Source organism: Botrytis deweyae (assembly GCF_014898535.1).
Source record: "Botrytis deweyae strain B1 chromosome Unknown BDEW_001, whole genome shotgun sequence".
Lineage (NCBI taxonomy): Eukaryota > Fungi > Ascomycota > Leotiomycetes > Helotiales > Sclerotiniaceae > Botrytis > Botrytis deweyae.
In genome coordinates this window covers 1,451,493-1,470,434 of record NW_024066208.1, presented here as the reverse complement: position 1 = coordinate 1,470,434, position 18,942 = coordinate 1,451,493, and the positions used below count along the sequence as shown (strand labels likewise).

General features: G+C 42.5%; 7 protein-coding genes across 7 annotated transcripts; 2 read left to right on the top strand and 5 right to left on the bottom strand.

The window, feature by feature from the left end:
• Positions 1-2,001: 2,001 nt before the first annotated feature.
• Positions 2,002-3,778, top strand: EAE98_000427 (uncharacterized protein; the record flags this gene model as incomplete). The annotated part of the gene is made up of 2 exons (XM_038948045.1): positions 2,002-3,559; positions 3,612-3,778. The coding sequence occupies 2 exons, from the start codon at positions 2,002-2,004 to the stop codon at positions 3,776-3,778; spliced, it is 1,725 nt and encodes a 574-aa protein (XP_038815722.1).
• A 558-nt stretch (positions 3,779-4,336) lies between these two features.
• On the bottom strand, positions 4,337-5,965 carry EAE98_000426 (uncharacterized protein; the record flags this gene model as incomplete). The annotated part of the gene is made up of 1 exon (XM_038948044.1): positions 4,337-5,965. The coding sequence occupies one exon, from the start codon at positions 5,963-5,965 to the stop codon at positions 4,337-4,339; it is 1,629 nt and encodes a 542-aa protein (XP_038815721.1).
• A 1,211-nt stretch (positions 5,966-7,176) lies between these two features.
• Positions 7,177-8,361, bottom strand: EAE98_000425 (uncharacterized protein; the record flags this gene model as incomplete). The annotated part of the gene is made up of 3 exons (XM_038948043.1): positions 7,177-7,631; positions 7,686-8,125; positions 8,183-8,361. 3 exons carry the CDS (start codon positions 8,359-8,361, stop codon positions 7,267-7,269), a joined length of 984 nt encoding a protein of 327 aa, XP_038815720.1. The 3' UTR covers positions 7,177-7,266.
• Positions 8,362-8,822: 461 nt separating this feature from the next.
• EAE98_000424 (uncharacterized protein) lies at positions 8,823-11,158 on the bottom strand (the record flags this gene model as incomplete). Its single annotated transcript, XM_038948042.1, has 6 exons — positions 8,823-9,651; positions 9,703-9,864; positions 9,920-10,076; positions 10,129-10,877; positions 10,934-11,013; positions 11,078-11,158. 6 exons carry the CDS (start codon positions 11,156-11,158, stop codon positions 8,823-8,825), a joined length of 2,058 nt encoding a protein of 685 aa, XP_038815719.1.
• Positions 11,159-12,064: 906 nt separating this feature from the next.
• Positions 12,065-13,153, top strand: EAE98_000423 (uncharacterized protein; the record flags this gene model as incomplete). Its single annotated transcript, XM_038948041.1, has 1 exon — positions 12,065-13,153. The coding sequence occupies one exon, from the start codon at positions 12,065-12,067 to the stop codon at positions 13,151-13,153; it is 1,089 nt and encodes a 362-aa protein (XP_038815718.1).
• A 216-nt stretch (positions 13,154-13,369) lies between these two features.
• EAE98_000422 (uncharacterized protein) lies at positions 13,370-15,076 on the bottom strand (the record flags this gene model as incomplete). The annotated part of the gene is made up of 2 exons (XM_038948040.1): positions 13,370-13,635; positions 13,690-15,076. 2 exons carry the CDS (start codon positions 15,074-15,076, stop codon positions 13,370-13,372), a joined length of 1,653 nt encoding a protein of 550 aa, XP_038815717.1.
• Positions 15,077-15,838: 762 nt separating this feature from the next.
• On the bottom strand, positions 15,839-18,093 carry EAE98_000421 (uncharacterized protein; the record flags this gene model as incomplete). The annotated part of the gene is made up of 5 exons (XM_038948039.1): positions 15,839-16,327; positions 16,398-16,698; positions 16,755-16,971; positions 17,022-17,963; positions 18,015-18,093. 5 exons carry the CDS (start codon positions 18,091-18,093, stop codon positions 15,839-15,841), a joined length of 2,028 nt encoding a protein of 675 aa, XP_038815716.1.
• Positions 18,094-18,942: the final 849 nt, after the last annotated feature.

Sequence of the window (18,942 nt, the reverse complement as noted above, 5' to 3'; positions counted from 1 at the left end):
CGATCAATTGATCGTATGGTTGCCCATGATCATGTCTGGGTTAGGCATCTATGCATAATTTTTCTCATACTGTATGTGTACGTGGAACTAGTATGTGTATATTGAGTTTTACAGAGGACATTCATTTCCAAGACTGCGTATGCAATCCAAATAATACTTGCGTGATATTCTGGATTTGCAAATATGGAAATATCAGACGACCAGATGAATAGTTAGTTTTGCGCTGCAGGCATTTATCTCGATAAGAAACGTAGGAGCGTGCATGTGTATAAGTGGGAAGGTTCTCTGAGTCGCAAGAGTATCACTGGAGGCAAAGTCGATGCGAAAAAGAGGTCTTTTCTGCGATATATACCTGATCAACTGCTAGTTACCTGGCAAGGAAACGCAACCAACTGATTTAGGTTTAACGCACTGTACTGAGAAAACATTTGCGTCAGACTTTCATCAGCGATTTTTCCTGTGGGAAAATGTAAAAGAAGCGTTTGCTCAATATAATAGACTTATCAGAAGCGCGATTTTGATAGATGATGCGCAACTCGTACGAGTGTTAACAAATGCCTAGTCGAGGTTTCGTTGATGAGTGAGCGGACATCTCGGCAAAAATGCAATTCAGATGTGTTGAAAAAGTGTAGCGTGGAGCGTGACCAATTTGGGCTGACAGGTTATACTCTCCACGATTCAATGATTCGATGTTTTCTACTTTTGAGGTTGTACTTCATCTCATGTATTGTCAGCTTGTTTGGAAATTCTCAATAAATTATTGAGTATTGAATAAGAATATCTTGCATTTTTTAACACGAATAATAAGTACCGAGCCTCTACGTAAGAGAAAAAAGAGGCCGATTTTGATCATATAAAATCTTTAATGAAATCTTTGAATTAATTGAATTATAAATCAATTACAAACAAAACAAATAAATCTGAAAATATCAAATTACTTATTATCTTTTATTTATACTGATTTTTATCAAAAAAATTATTTTATTTTAGAAAAGGAGAAGAATTTGGTTTATTGAAAGTATTAAAAAGTAATCAATTCCGGCCTGTTTTTTCTCCTACGTAGAGCGAGCCTAGCAAGATCTTAGTCTGACGGTGTCGCAGTTTGCTGAAGACACTATCTAGAATACAAACAGGCTTGGGCGGACCGGTGAGCTAGTAAGGTCATATGGCGGGAGAAAGTAAGGTAGGAATAGTGGATTATTTGTTCTCGGCCAATGGGAGTTGGTTTTATTTCATGCTGGTGCAAGTCACATTGTCACTCGCATGTTCTCGGGCTAGCAAGTATTTAACCCCACTAAAGATACTTAATACCTACTCGTTTTCGATTCAAAAACATGTCATTAACTCAACTGCTTTCGCCAAAATTCTCAGTATATATTCTATCGGGCCTCCACAGATTCTTTCGCACTGCTCGATGAAGCAGATTTAAGCGTGACAATCTCGGAGTCATTTTCTATCAGTGTTACATTGCTCTTATTCCTTTCTTATGTGTGGATGAAGTATCAAGTTCTACAGTTTCATATATGCATGAGTATGCATATTATAACCCTGGCTCAGAGTATGATGGACAATAGCGCCACATGTTTAGGCACAAGTGAACAAAGATCAGTAGGGCATTATTATAAGTATCTGCCTTCTGCCTCATCCAATTGTGTATTTTGACCAATGCGAATTTCAGTGGTCAATTTGTTGATTATAAGAAACTAGGAATTTACGCATCTAAGGTGCATCATCTACCCACTTTCTTCCATTACGCAGTGTGATGGGTGGTCAGCTAGTTCATGTGCTCACCAGCTTAGTATATCATCAAGGCCGGATTGAAGTACCCCGCTGCATGCGTTCCTGAAATAACTTCCTTCTCCGAAGGCTTCAAACTTTCTGTTTTTCTAAGTTTGTAAATCAGGATCACAAAAAAATCGTCGGATTGTTGAGTTCACATATTCGTACGAAACGGACACATTGTTTATTGATCATATTTATATACACAATTAACTAGCCAAGATGAACACTGTCGAGGCTTCTGCCTCCAATAAACGAGGGAACTCAGTGTCATCAACTGATCCCCAATCATCAAATAAAGGATTGCTTCCGGCTCCAGATGAGAATACTCCCAAGAAGAAACACATGCAAGGCGAAAGAGCTGCAACAACTACCTCGAAAGAAAAAAGAGCAAATCGCGGAGGGATATCGACCAATACCAATGCATCAACATCAACACTAATGAACTGGTTGCGTAGCGCAAAATCAACGAACATCACGGCATCATATGGAGCAAAAGATAAATTGAGGTCAGAAGCTATATTAGGATCCGAAGATCAACTAGGCTTTGAAAATATATTGGGATCAGCGGAAGACTCAGTCTCCAAAGAGAGAGAAGTAACGAAATGTAACCCAATTTTGGAAGAAGACGAGCCGCCTTCGAAACGCCAGAAACAAAGCGACGCTGCATCAGGTCATGGAAAATCATCATCTAGTCCTGGTAAAACTCTCACCACACCGAAGAAAAGGAAAACTAATCCTCCTAAATCCCCACGGAAAACCACCACACCTAAATCAAAGAAAACGAAGACTCCCGTGCCCCCAAAAATCGTCACGCCCAAAAAACCAGAGAAAGTAAAATCTCCCAAGGGCGTCATAATCAGAACCGAATACGTCGCAAACCCCGCAGCAGTTTTTATTCACCCCATTGAAGCTACCCACGGGAACCTTCCGGACTTTACACTCGACGGAGAAGGCGAATTAGTATTTCAAGGAGAACGAAACAAAGATGATGGTCTGCTGTACTGGTCCCTGAATCACCGAGTAGTCTGCGAAAAATATGACCGTCCCGAAGCGGAATATTTTGAACCACCCAGAGAGACGTTGAAAAAATGGCGTGCGTATTGTGCGTTTCGCGGCCTGGATACCTGCGGTACTAGAAACGAGATGCAGGAAAGATTGAAGGCTTATTTTGAATCTGTTGAACGTACTGAACTTACCGAGCAGGATGAAAGAGATGAGATTAGCGAGAAAGATGAAGCAATTACAGAACCAGAACGCCTAAGGGGAACAATCGAGGAAGAAAGATATCGCCCACGTGACCCTTCCTGGCGCATCCAAAACGAAGCCGAAAGAACCAGATTATGGAGTCTCCTCTCCACAGAACAGCAATTCGAGAAAAATGTATCGCTCTTCATCACTGAGAACATAACTAACTCCAAAGATCACGACGTGTGGGTCTTCAATACACGCCCCAAGTTTACCGTCGCTGAATGGTTCAATTTTTTTGAGAAAAATCGGATTCTAGATATTGGATTGGTGTTTACCACTCCGCCTGAGTCTCTACTTATAGAAGATAAATCCCTCGAGATGAAATATCAGCGAGGAAAAATGGTAGCAGTACCGTTCTCCAAAATCTACTGGGGAGGAACATGGGTAGCGACCGGTTTCGAAAAGGGCATGATACTCGCGAGGACCCAGACACTAGTGAGGCAGAAACTCGAGGAAATGTGCGAAGAGGTCAGGAAAATTATCCTTGGGAGATATATCACAGATTTCCGAAATGCGGGAAAAATATCTGGTGAGTCGGATGTATACAATTATCCCCTTTCCCGAACTAACATTAAAAGTAGCAAACTCATCTCAGTCCCCAATTACGAGCACGTGGACCGCGAAAGAAGTAGAACAAGCGCAAGCTCTGTGGAATCGCGAGGATGCAAAAAAGAGAAGTTCGGATCTCACATATCAATTCGGAAAAGTAGTGAAAGAGAAGGTTTCATCTCCTACAGCTGCTGCATAAGCGCGGTTCATTGAGTATTTTTAAAATGCTCGCCATGCGAATGAGAATTGTGGGCTTAAGAAGTACGACATATGACTTCTAATGTTCGAAATTTGGCTAATCTGCCGTATGTTTGTTATCTACAGCGGCCTGATTTCAATATGTGATGTGGAAATTTTGGGGAGATAGATATATTTAATGGGGGTGCGTGCTGGATGGTGTAGAGATCCTGCCTTTGAGAGTTGGTAGTTTAGGTATGTTGAAAGAATGTTGTTCTGGCTATCTTGATTGCTACGAAAGACGGGACTATAGACCATATGGATACTATTGAAAATTTAGAAGAGAATCCTAGATAACGATCGGTGGTCTCAGACTTGAGTTTTAATGATGCTTAACCCGCAGTTACACCAGGTTGTAATAAGCTGTTGATACATTGATTCCAACTTTTATAAACAAGGATAGACTGCTGTCGTCTGGTATTCTGAAAGGATGAATTAAATGAGATTTCCAGTGTCTGAGTAAACGTTAATTTTCAGGTAATTTCAATAGTCCAATCAAATTCAAAACGCAAGAAGCCAATCATCGTACCATCCTCTGAGACAATTCCCGATCCCTAATAAACAACGTAAACACCAAAGCTAATCCTCCCAATGCCAACATTAGAAAGAAAACAGCTCTTACAGCGCCCATATAAGCCTGCAGAGCCGATTCTTTCAAACCTTCCTCAAGACCATCAACTACCCTGAAATCATCAATAATTCGCTGGATGCGTTCTGCTGCATTATCTATATCCCCCAGTTTCTCCCATAACAATTTGCCCAGCACATTTTGAAACGTAAGTCCCGCTGCTGAAATTCCCAATACCGTTCCGGTTGAACGAAAGGCAAAAAGTGCGGATGTGATAACCGCCTGATCTTTCGCTTTCACCGACGACAAAAGCGCGAGAATAGTCGTGGTAAGCGTAATTCCATATCCAATATTAATGATGAAAAAACAGACAAAGGGGGGCCAGACAGATGTCCGTAATGTAAATGTACAGATAAACGCCATTCCCAGAATATAGATGACTTGGGATGCGATACCGAGTTTGTAAAATCTCCCAGTACTTTTTACTATGATTCCAGCAATCATAGAGGCGATGGCTGTGCCGATTGAACCGGGAATGAGACGGAGACCAATTTTTGTGGCGGTGTAGCCCTGGGCTTCGAGGAAGAGGGGGAGATAGAATATCATCGCAAAGCGGGAGGCGGAGGAGAAAGCATTCGTGAGACAGCCGCCTGCAACAGATAGATCGCAGAGAAGAGGAAGTGGTATAATTGGTTCTTTGGCGTATTTGAGTTCGGTGATGATGAAAACCAGGAAGGATATTAAGGATAGAGGAAGACTGATTAGAACGATGGAACTGGTCCACGATACTGTGTTACCTCCGGCACTCATACCAAGGAGTAATGTAACGAGCGTTGTGAATAAACTGATTGAACCCAAGTAATCAATCCGTTTGAGCTTTGATTTCCCCTCCCCATCATCTACGGTGGGTATACGTATAGTGAACCATGTCCATATCGTAGCCAACAGCGTGACGGGAATTTGCAATAAAAATGTAGCTCTCCAATCTAGAGAGTCATTTATCCATCCTCCAAGTACACCACCTATACCGGATCCTACGCCCAATATCATATTTCCAATGCCTTGCCACATACCTCTATCTCTCAGAGGCACTAAATCAGACAAGAGAAAAGTTGCAATGGCCATAATTCCTCCACCTCCTAACCCTGCTACAACTCTACCGGCAATCAACACCCATTCCGTTTTCGCACTTGCGCACATGTAATTCCCAAAGGCAAACACAATGTTCGCAAGTACAAGTCCGCTCCGTCTCCCATAAATATCAGTAAGTTTTCCTGACAAAGGCTGAACTGCAGCATTGGCTATGAAATATGTAGAAGCAAGCCAAGGAAGATGAGACAATGAACCAAATGAGGAAGTTATGGGTGATGAGAGTGTAGCAATCATGGAGGAATCAACAGCTGCTACGAAGGCGGAAAGGAAGGGTCCGATCATGAGGATCCATACGTAGAGTGTAGAGGGATCGTCTGGGACAGCAAAATTGGTAGTCGAGGTATCGCCATTGGGATAGAGGATTTCAGATTGGGGTTCTGGTGGTGGGTTGAGCAGCGGGGTAGTTTCAGTGGGGGTTTGTGTTGCCATCGGGAGGGAGTGTTTGGCTCGATGGTCAATGGACCAAAAAAGACACGAAAAATGATGAGAGATTGGAGATAAACAGCTACTTATATGAAGATAATGAGGTATAATTAGCGGGGCCAAAAGTCGGTTGACATACTAGGTACCTCTTCATCATTGGATCCCTCAAAAGTAAACAAGGGGGAGCGGGGTAAAGCAACCCGTGTCATGAGCCCGACGTTATTACGATGCATCTGCATATATTCCAGCAACCGCCAATGGATGGCCACAGTGATGGTCAGCACCACTTGAACACAGCAGCGAGCGCAAAATATTCAGAATCTCGGTAAGAGAGGAGTTTGGCTTGGAATACATATTAAGACTACAACGAGCCTCCACGTGGGAAAAGATTAGCCGGGATTCGAGAAGCCGTAAAGCAATGGCGAGATAAAACTTATACCAGATAAATAGACATCATCGAAAGTGGCTTTTCAATCTTGACATGCGCAGCTGTATATATTGTTCTGCATGCTCAAGAGCCTTTCAGATATATCATCCCGCCATTTGGAACAACAGCTGTCCTGTTGCGGTAATCATCTTGCTCAAATTTGAGTTGAGCGTCGTACAACCCATTTGTGATGGATAGAGCTATGCCTCGTGAAGCATCTAATTACTTTTTGGAGGTTTCGAAACCGCGAGAGATGACAGTGGGACGAGTGGAAAATGTGAGCTGAGAAGCTCAATAGATTATCTCATTGATCCAGTTGATATGTGGTAAACAATTAGTCTCTCACGAAACATCTGGCTGTCCTCAAATTATTGGTTGGTGATGAATAACATATGAGGGTTGGTGGTGAGGAGGAAGAAGATGTTTAATATAAAAACGTCACGCTCAGCCCCTCACAAATTATTAATAAGCACGGATCGCCAGATTCAAAGCTCGATACCTAAGAGCCCTAGATCTTCAGCGTTCACTAAGCATTTTTCAAGGGACCACAGCTCCTAGAAATAACCTACTTGATCACTCCGTAAACTTCTCCCACTCCTTAACTCTCCACCAGCCGAAGTCATCTCAACTTGCTAAGAACAGTCGAGATTTTGAGATGAATATGGGGAACTTGAGACGAACTCCCACAATCTTGAAGTCATCTAATTTTAGCCTCGACATGCCCGGTTCCTCTTGCAAGTATACAGGATTCAAAAGAGCCTGCAGATTAGCATTGGATAGGAAATCACATCATCATAAACAGAATCAATTAGCAGTACCCATAAATAAACATTAACTAATCATTTGTGAAGATGCTTCATAAAGAGCAGTGCAACAAAATTCAGCACTTCTCGGTAACTTCAAGCTTCTCTTCGACCCTCAATTTACGTTCACGAGTATCGCATCCAAGCCATAGAAGATCCGGCCGACTATAGTGTCCACAGACATCCAAGAAACTTCGCGCAAATAGCGCTTGATCAAGATCAATATCTCCATACACAATTCCTTCAGTTCTAGAATCGAGAGGCGTCGACATAACCCGGCCATCAGGGCCAATAATAACCGAAGCACCACCTCCTGGCGCTGACATCAACAATCCTCCTTCTGAAGAATTGGCATTAACTCCTTTTTCTGTGATGACAGTGGTGGTATGAAGAACAAAGGTTTGAGATTCAATGGCATATACTTGGGAAAGGGCTTGACATCCTGGAAGATGCGTGTTAGTGACACCCTACAGTTGAGAGAATTGTATTTCTTTACCTTCCAGAGACATTGACCATAACTCAGGTCCACCAGTATGATTGACAATTGGTGGCCATGCCGAGCAATGAATTTGCTCCCTTTGATGTAAAGTATGATATTTCAACAAGGGTTGACAATGTTCCCAGCACGCTAGAGTTCCAACCTTTCCAACGCGAGTCGAAGCAACATTCATAAGACTGTCTCCAGAAGAGTCTCCAAAAATTGTACGCTCCATATGCGTAGCCTTTATCTTCCTTCTTTTCATGACTATCGTTCCATCGCCATCGATGATAGCTTGCGCAATGTACAATGAGTTATTATCGTTTTCGGAGAATCCTAAAGAGACGACGATTCCATGTTTCGCGGCACAGTCTTGGATCGTTCTCATCTCATCAGAATCGATGACTAGGGAGTTCTTGATGTATGTGGTAGAGAGAATTGGGTCGACTGGGCGAGTCCTGCTGTTCGGTTAGTATCGGAATTGGAATAGGGTTTTAGATATTAGAGTTTCTCACCATATCCAAGCAGGATAGCCTGGAATAAATGCTTCTGCGAATGTAACTAACTGCGCACCGTTCTCTGCAGCCTCTGTGATAATGCGACATGTTTTTTCCACCGACTTCTGCAAATCAAACCATTCCGGCTCATGCTGAGTGACAGCTACGCGATATTTCGTGGAAGTAGAGATAGTCATGCTTTTAGTAGAATTATGAAAATTGTTGGTAGAGAAATTATAAGATGAACAAAGTGAACACCACAGTGAGCATTTTCTTTGTTCTTATGTATTCCAAATATGCAACCTGTGATATCCCGAAACTCCATGATTTTGGTGAGATTATATCAGGTGATGCAGGTGTTGTGCATGAATACCCAAAAAGAGAAATTTCAAAGTACAGTAAGATACTACATGGCTTTCCCCGCATTTGATAGCTCTTATCTTGCGGATGAAGCCCCCGCCGGCCGATAAGACAGTGGCTTGGTTGCTGACATACCGCTAAAAATAAAGATTTCGCGGTACTAATTCCGCCTGAATATTTACATTCTCCTTGGAGAAGCAAATTGTACTCGGGTGCAAGCACAATTGACGACTACATCCATCTTCCGACTGATGGTCAAATTTCGGGAATTCTCTTGTCTTTAACATCTCCTCGACTACTACTGCAGACCAGGATTGCTTTCGTCGAAAAGCCACTCAAGACTTGATTGATACGCAATATGTTCAGGCAGATTGACATGCTCCAAAGCATTTTCAAACAAGCTTGGATCCCACAGAGCCACGCAGTCATTATTGAAACCAGTATGTATGTACTTGTTCGCGACTTCACCCATATCAAATACATGGGGTATTTGAGCGCCACCAGTAAGGACATTTGAAAATTCTTGTATCGGTACCATAATTCGACTGCAGTCTTGACGAATTTCCTTTTCTGGTAGGCGCTGGCTGAATTTTAATGGTAATGCCCAGACTACTTTCCATTTGGCTGCGAGCTCTTGGATTTCTTGTATCGCTCTGCTTGCTTGTGGCATCCACGTAGTCTGCATCTCGACTAGAGCATCCAAGCAACTTTGCAGGCTATTGGCAGATTGCCTCCCTAGAAAGTTGCGACCAGAAGTTGCATTTAATAAATGTATTACGGCAGCACTAAGGATGTAATCTATGACTTGAGGATTGGCATCAGCGAAACCACGAAGTTTTCGATATGCTCGAACAATTCGAGCTATCGAGGCAGCGGCGTTTGTCGCTGATCTCAAAGCAAAGCTCAGAGTTTCCGAGCCTTTAGGCTCATTTAAAAAGGGACGATGAATGAGCAATATTGCAGTGTGATATGCCAACTGGAAAAGAAGGAAAGTTTGAGGCATGCAAGTCTTACTCAGAGCTAGCTTATCATCGGTACCGGCATAGAAATCTGTGAGTGCTTGATGCGCGCGCTTCAAAAGATTTTGTCGTTGCTTGGCTTTCAAACCGGTCCACTCGAACGCATACCTAATTAATAATTTGAGTTCATTGTTCTTTAATTGTGATACGAGAACTTACCTTTGGTCCATGAAAGAGTCCCAAAGATGCCATAGCTGGCAGAACTTATCATGAGCTAATTCATCAGGTGACGGGTTATGATCCAAGACGCTGAAGAATGAGGATATTCGAATGCGTTGCCAGTGTATGGTGCAATTCATCCCGAGACTTGAGGTTACCATGCTACACACATGAGTTATCACATTATACATCGTAGTCCGCGTACAGATAGACTTACCGATCCACCGAAAAATAAGCCCAAAATGACCTTATTCGGCGTTTACGAACATAGTCATCGACCGTGGAATTGCGATTCAAAGTCAAGTCTGGCAACTTCCCTGGTCCGAGGCTACTCACATGAAGCCCAAGATGCAATATCAAGCCTGTGGCCATAGCTGCCATAATTCTATCAATAAATGTTTGAGCAAAATATGAGAGAAGATATACCTATGTAAGTGTAGGCCATGCTATTATTCTCCAGCATCAACTCTCGCCACGATAACAATGCAAGTCCTTGAACAACCAAGTCACTCGGATGCTCCCGTATACATCTCAATAGGATGTTCTCAGCAGATGTGGAATGGTGAATACTCAACTTCTTTGCATCCGACTTTGGAGAAAGAAAGGCACCCACGGAAAGTAAAGCATGATTACGAAAGTCAAAATCCAGCTCTGTTGAGAATGTGGTCTCCAATAAAATGGTTTGAAGCTCTCCTTGTTCTATAAATTGATGATAAATATTGAATGCAGCCATGAAACATTCAACGAGATGCGTTCGTGTTTCTGTGTAGAATCCAATCTTGCCTAAGTCTGTATCATGACTGCTAGTATCAGGATTCAAGTTCTCGGTTGAAACCGAATTTTGTCTAGAGGAGGACTTGTTCCTTGGGATGGTAAATGACGGTTCACCTTTCTCCTCGATATCCATGGTTAGCATCAATGAAGCAAGCTCCTTCATTGCAACCTGCGAGCGCGGATCATTGGGCTCATCAATGCTCTCTGGGGTTATGGCCTCAGATTCATAAGTAAGAGAACTCGTGGTAGCAGGACTGCGTACGGGCAAGATCTCATGGCCCATATATTCTTCATTGTGTTGAGATTGAGGCTCCGAACTTTGGTAATTTGCCAACTGGGCCTCCAAAGCTTTCACTTTGTCTTCGAGACTACGGACATAGCTGTCATCACAATGTTTACGTCTGTAAGCATTAGTTAAGCTGGTGGTGTGGACTGATTCGGTCAACTGAGAACATACTTTCGCGAGGTCTCTGGGGGGTAATAGCACAGCTTCCCTCCTTTCTCACATAAAGCACATGTTGGTCTCTGGCCTTGGCACTAATCACAATTAGTATATAATTCTACGGAGTATTCTAGGTCATATTATGGTGTCAATAGATACCTTTCGTTTATTCTTTCGACATTCTTCACAAGCAACTTTGATTCGTAGACGTGTTTGCTCATTGGAAGCCACGGATTCCATGACTGCGGATACACAACATGAACCCGCACGTTTGATAGTCTTCTTGCAAGTTGAAATATGCTACATAGGACAATAAGCTAAATGAATGCTGTTAGTATACGATATGACATGCATGTGGGAATGTCATTGTCTTCTCCCCACTGGTGGACCTTACATTTGTAATCCGCAATGGAATTGTTTCCGCGGTCAACAAGGTTAATGATTGATGGAGACCTTTCTCTTGGTACTGAGATACAGAAAGATTCACATTGAAAGCTGGTTCCCGGTACCAAGGTATGTATATCACTTGCTGTTGCAACTTTTCAGGTCGTTGTCATTGTCAACAGGTAATAGGTAGTAATAAACTTATGGTCTGAGCTCTTGAGCTATGCAAAACGTGGTTAGTTAGACATCAATAGTGTAGAAGCGTACCGGCAACTTCCTAGGACTAACATACCGTACATATTCTGGACAACTTCTTTGAATTCTAATCTCCTGCATACAAAAAACGGTCATTACAAAATTGCCGTATTTTAAGCGATTTGTTCAAAGAATCAATATCGGACAATCTCAGTAGCCTATCTCCGCAGCCAAGTGGCTCCAGATTATCTGAACATAGGTAGTCTTACCATATATTTGATGTCATCGTCAATTCACAACTATGTCGTTCGGGCGGATACTACATCCGCAACATGAAGATAAGAGCCAGCCATGCTGAAATTAAGGGGCACCCATGCATGGGCAAATTTTCCCCAGGCATAGTAAAATGCATTATAAAAAATCTTTCAGATCCTTCCGTAAGGTTACTGCTTTCATGTTAGTACTTTCTCAAATGCTCAAAAGTCAAGATTTTGCATGATTTCTGGAGACAAGTGTCAATTTTCGCGCCATTATTCACTACTATTAGCCTCATAAACATTGCCCATCATGGTTTTTCTTCTTGATATGGACGGAAAGGACTACATCTTTACCTATGGGATTTTTGGCGTCCAACACGAAGAACTTACGCCAGAAAAAGCAATTTTTATATCCACCCTGTACAAATTGCTCTCTTCGTCTGCCAACCGTGTCGACCATCTTCAAGACGAAAGCCACGGACTTCCTCGTCATGGACCCAAATCCACAACTTTCATCGCCTATTGGTTGTCCTCTTCCTCCTACCAATCATTCCAAGCCTCCTCTCCAGTTCAAGAATTCTGGAATTCTCTCCCTCCAGACGCAGGTGTCTGGCGCGAAGTAATGACCGTCCCGAAATCGCGCTTCATGTTCGCCTCAAGTCAACCCGTCGCCTCAGCAATGGGCACTCTTCTTCCCCTAAAACAAAGTTCCGACGAAGGATACTGGGGCGTATACCGTCATCGAATATCCAAAACGCCAGATTCACATACTGATCCTAAAGATACATTTACCTCTGCTTATATTACTACCACCAAAGCAAAACCAAACGACACGAGAAAAACTATCGATATACCTAAGACCCGTAGCTCCAAAATAAAATTAGGCAGAGTAACCATCTCCAGCCCACCCGATAATCTCATTTTTGTCCGTGAAGGACAACGCCAGCCAAATATCCCACCCGCAGAAACAGAAGCCTGGCTCAAGAAAATAAATCCACATGCTCAATCCTGGATATCTCATCTCGACACTGAACGCAACAAAAATGGCGTAGTGGCATTTACAACACACATAGGCCACGAGAACCCCACCCCGGAGATTGTGAATGAAAAATTTGATGCCAAAGGAGATTTAGAGCTTGATACCGAAGCTATCGCAGAGACAAACCAACTTGCATATTTCTTGGATCTGTCGTATTTTGAGCAAGCAGGTCGTTCGCATAAGAGTCATGTGGAATTGAGAAAGACGGTTATGAATCTTTATGGACCTGGGGGTCAGTTGGAAAAGGGAAAGTCGGTATTGTTTGTGGAGCTGTGTATTTTGAAGTCAGGAGATTTGGACGCTGAGTACATAGGTTGCGCTGAAGGCACGGGTTTGATGTATTTGGCTAATTTGCAGTAAACTATGAAATTAATAGGAATCCCCTCGCCAATCACCAAAGACAGATGTTAACTAGATATTCTATCCTCTGATAAAAAGTCCTCCACCTTGTTCTGAATATGCATCCACCAATAATTCGTTAATTACACCCGAAGTATTCAATGGTAAAATTTACTCATCTCTGGATGTACATTAAGCAGAGAGGATGGATGAACCCTAAGCACATAACTGTCAATACTAGGTATATGGCGCATTATCCACAAATTCTCCATCGGAATAATATGTGTATTGGCCGTCGTCGACAAAAGGATCTTTAACCATGAAAGAGCAAAGCTCTCCCAGTCGATAAGTATATGTGTCGAGATTGAGTGTCCTCTTTTTGGATTCATCATAATCCCAGGCGGCTTGAGCAATTTCCTCTTCCTCTTCCGTCCAATCTTCTTCACTCTGTGATGAGGTGGTATCATCTGAGAGAGCAGGTGAATGTCGTTGTGGAGGGATATCTAATTCCATGGTGAGTATTTGATCAGACAAAAATAATCACGAATGGTACCTACCTCTTCCTTCTCTCTCCGAGTCTCTGATCTTTTTGACATAACCCTTAAAAATTTCATATTCAATCTGTTCACACATTTCTTCAACTTTCTGCTTTACCAAAGCTCGAGTTCTTCCAAAAATGATTCCTTTCTCAAATCCACTGCCGGCCCACGTTCCTCCCAGAAATTTACGATCCTTCAAGTCAGATGCTTCGTCTGATAGCCAAGGAACCCCATCTATAATACCTCTCTGATATATTGTATCAGCTGGGCGACCGTCTGGCAGTTGCGGATAAGTTGTGAAAATAAAACCAATGTCACTGCACTCCAGAGCTTCCGATACTTCCAACCATTTTTTGGTTGGAACTTTCAAGCAAATTTTGAAATTCCAGACATCCTGAACAGGGTTTTTAGCAAGTACAGTCTCTTTAAGAACACCTAGAATATCAGCTTGGAGCCTTTGTTCTATTGGCAATGCCTCCCATAATTTGGTTTTTTCAGCCTCATTACGTTGTTGCCACTCACGTTGAGATGTACTGACTTGGGGTGCCATAACCAAATGAACTACAAAGCCTTCAGATGAACTAGAAGACTCTGAATACACCTGAGCTTCTTTGGCCTTGATATAATCTCTAAGTCGTTCTTGCATCTCCGCAGCCTTTCCAGAAGTGTCCAACTTTCGGAAAGCGCAATATGCACGCCATTTCTTTTGCGTCAACGCTGGTGGCACCATCATGTATTTGCCAGTGTAGGGATTGATCCGAGGATTGAGCCACCACTTTATCTTTGAATCCCCTTCATTTGGTTCTCCATGATATGCTAATTGGCCTGATCCATTGCGAGTAAATCCCACCATGCTATCACTTGAAGCATCGGCGACAAGGGGCTCGATGAATACAGCAGAAGGGTCGGATGTATATTCGGTTCTGACCTTGACGCCTTTTGCCTTGGGTATTGCTGCTTTCCTTGGAGAAGATGAAGGGGCTCTCTTTTTCTTAGGCGTCGCAGGTTCTGCTGGTGGAACGATACGATTACTAGGCTCCTGATGATCATCGTCATCATACGTGACATTTCTCTTCTTCTGACGCTTAACGACGGGCTGCTCTCCATCTGACTCAAGTTGCTCTTGATACGAAAGTGTAGCTTTTCTCGATCTTCCGCTGCGCCTCGTGCCATCGGCTGGCGCAACTGTCGAATCTGCACTCATAGGAACATATTCTCCTCCATCCTGAGCTTTAGAATTTTCTGTCTCATGGATTGTTTCAGAAGTAGGGGCAGCTGTAACAACGCTTTTGAACGGTCTACCTCTTTTCTTGAGAGCATTCTCGCTCGGGGTGGAAGCTGGTTCTTCGTTGCTCGATTGTTGCAAGATCAGTGACGGCGGAACGGGGACAGTCTGGGCATCCATCGTGCCAGATCTTCATCAGGTGATGAAGAACTTTATCTACAGTAGTAAATTAAAGATTGTGGAAGTTCCTAGTCTAGACTGAAGAGCTTTTTTTGAATGTTGTTAAGTACAGAGGCCACAATTCTTTGAAACTGTCTGTTCCTCTGAATATTGAAACAGATCAAAGGCTGACAGGACTTTAAATACAATGAAATTTCACTTACATGGATCTACGTACGGAAGCGAATGATATCGTTATCGAAGTTTGCCTTACCTATATCAAATGAAAGTCTCTCAATTTTAAAGTATGGCTTTGGAAATCGAATTGTGTGGATCATCTCAACGATAACAGTCAACATTGCCCCGCAATGATAAGTACCGGAACCTGAATAAGGAAGCTAAAATTTCGGCCCGTTCCTTCCCTAAGACTTAGCTACTTATTGCTATATTGAAACTTGCCCAGATGGAGTAAAGGATGTATTTCGATTCCCCTTACTTTAATCATCTCCCACTTTCCATAGTCGAATGGTGCAAGAACATTCATTTTCATTGTTGGAACTCCTGACTAACATTGTATCCCTTTTTAATCATACATCATACAGTGATACATATCACAGAAGCTAGCAGTGTGATCTGGTACTATTTCTTATCTTTGACATAATAATCGAGAACTTGAATACACATAGCTTTGATCAGTCTTCTTTGCTGTTCTAGATTTATATATAAAATCTCCTTGATACCTCGAGCGGTAATGAATCTCGAAATTGCATCCGAGATCCAGTTCTAACTCTTTGGTAGCTTCTTCAACACCATCTTTGGAGTCTTATCAGGACTGTCAGGAGGTTCCTTCAAGCCTTTTGACATATTTTTCTGTAACTTTTCCTCGGCCATCAGTTCCTTCGCTTTAGTAATGAACTTCCTTCTCTTTATCTCTTTCTTCCTCCATTCTCTTATCGACTCTTCTTTTTCCTTGAACCGGGCTGCTATTCTATCAAGTTCTTTTTCTACCGCATCTTCATCTGCCGTATTTTGCTCCACCAATTCCGCTCTCTCTTCCAAAGTAGCCTTGAAAGTATCTTCGTTTCCCCAAGGCTCTCCGTATCTTTCAACAACCCAAGCACAAAATTCTTCCCAGTCTTTCTTCCACTCTCGCATTCTCTGTGCCTTTAATCCTTTCCTTGACTTCTCACCTGATCGGATTCCCGATTGCCAATCTTCGTCAGTCTGATCTTCAAATTGTGACCACCTCACACTGTTTTGCGCCAAATGACCCTTTTATCATAAATTAGCTTGCAGGCTCTTTCATAATGATGAAATCGATCCATAGAGGAAGTACACATACCAGACCACCCAGATCTAGATTATCCCATGACCAGATGCACATGAAGAATTCCATTGAAACGCCTATTGTTTCTTGACCTAATAAAAACGGGTCATCACAATTCAAACTAGCACTTACACCTTTTGCCAACAGCATTGGTAGAGTATGAGCATTAGCAGAATTTGTTAATCTCAAACTTTCATCTGAGAGTGGACAGGACTCGATCATAATTTGTCGCTCTTTACAAATCTTTTCCAGCAGTGGGTGCCTAGGAAGTGAATATCCATGACCAATACGTCGAGTACCTAGAAGAATGGCATCGCTAAACAGCCAACGATCAGCATTCAAGAGTATGAAATAGGGTTCAAGCATACTTACTAAAGGTTATGGTCATTTACATCACCATTACCCAAGCATTCTCCTGCATGCAAGAAGAATGGAATGTTTAAGTTGCGGCTTTCGTATTGTTGCTTAAACCAGAGGCAAATAGGTACGAGATCTTCGAGCGTACGACCGAGTTTTTCTTGTCCCTCTAGATCGTATCCTGAGATCAAATCTGGATATCGTTCCTTCACACGCATGCAAGCCTCCATATCTATTGAATGGAGTCAGCTTTTCCCAGAGATACGTATAAGGGAAACATACCGGCTTTGATTTCTTCATCTTTCCACAGTCTCAAGCCTGTCCAGATAATCCGCAGTCCCCACCATTCTTTGTTTTTCTTTTTCATCGCGATTGCAAACTTTTCTCTTTCTTCCCAGATTACTCTTGCCATTTCAACCTCTCCAGATGGTTTATCACTCCACTCTAATCGAAATTCAACTTTGAAAACCATCCTAATCTCTATCCACTTAACGTTATCCTCGTCCAACCCTTCAAAAATTCGCTTGAGTAATGGTCGGAAAATTGGCTCGTTGTGAATTATCGTATCAAGTAGCTTTTTCCCACTCTGGAATGTATTACAAGCTTCGTTGATACTTCCACTGACATATGGAGGCTGGGACTCCGTCTTCGTTAATCGAGTCCTCAACCAGGTGATGAAGTAAGACTTGCCCCGAAGAGGTTGTCTTTCAAAACCAGGTGCGATACGATATTTGTCATAGTTCGCAGTAGAAGGGTAATCGCAGTATGTAGACGCCGCAAGAGAGACTGGAACAAGTGAGTTGGGTATGTAATCAGGATCCCAAATATTATTCACTGAGCTTCTAGTCTGTCGAGGTTGCGAAGAACTGTATGTGAATTTTATTTTTATTCTCTTCTCTCTTTTTGCCCACCATTCGTCAAGGGGCCTTGAAGCGCTGATATACATGCCCGGGGTCTCGATCATCTTCTCAATGATAAAATCAATCGAAACGCAAGCAGCGTGATGGGCGTGAAGAATTGCTCCCTTTGGTAACTTTTTCATTATCTCTAATAAAGCTGTCCTTGCCATGGATTCTTTGATGCGGGGGAAGCCAGAGTCTGAACGTAAGGGACTCATTGACTCAAATGGATCAAAAAGAACCTGCCGGTTGAACTGTTGAAGGCGAGAAACTATAGTGCTGGCGGCTTGGGCTGTAGGCGAAAGAGATTTAACAAACCCATAGTCTACAACGTTAGTCTGCCATATTTGGGTTGAAAAATGAACGGAAGACTCACCTCCTCTATACTTCTGTTCATCGGCGACCAGTTTCGCTCGGTTGCTTTCGTACTCGCTGAATTTTGTTGAATTCTCCATTGTTATTGAATTCGATTATTGATATCACCATACTTTGCGGGTATAAAAGATGGACAAAATAAGTACATTTGGAAAACAAAACTTTCATTCTTCATGGTGATAATTCCATTCAAAGGGTTGTTGTTCTTTGACTGATAGCACATCCCGTGCCGGTGCCTCTTTGTCCTAAATCATCTGCATTTGGAGATACAACGAATTTCACGAAATTCGAATTGGCGAATAAAGGGGTTTCATTCATGAAGTTGTTGAAAGGCATAGGGCTGGCAGGAATACAGAATCAAGAGATTTTCGCACGATTGAGAATACTAGAGGTGATTCCCATATTCTAAGAGTCACACAGCTCGTCATCTACAGTGTTACGACGCTCATTAAACTTTGGGCCAGGTTGCTAGAGGCCTTTAGATATGGACGATATCTTCTTCATCAACATTTTACTTCAACTACTCACATCCAAAATACTAAGTAGGACTGATGGCACTGTTCATGTACCGGAGACTAGACAGCACATGCCACCATCAAACTTTGAGATACCCTGTTTATTTCTAACGTTTCAGAGCTTGGGTTCTTTCCGTGGATAGCGTGAGTCTGCAACTTTGCTTGGCCCAAGCTTCAGTATATATATATAGATGTGCAAGTGAGCTATGAAAATTGTGGATTTGCAGTTGGGACTTATAGCCCCGAAGTAGAGATGGGAACTGACCAGGTATCAGCCCGCTTTCTTCGTACCTGTAGGCTGTAGGCTGTAGCAAACCATGAAAAAAAGAACGTCCATTTTCTTGCATATTTTTCTTAAGGTTTAGGTCGCCTGCCGGTTGATATAGATTTCTGCTGGTAAAAAAAAAAAAGCTC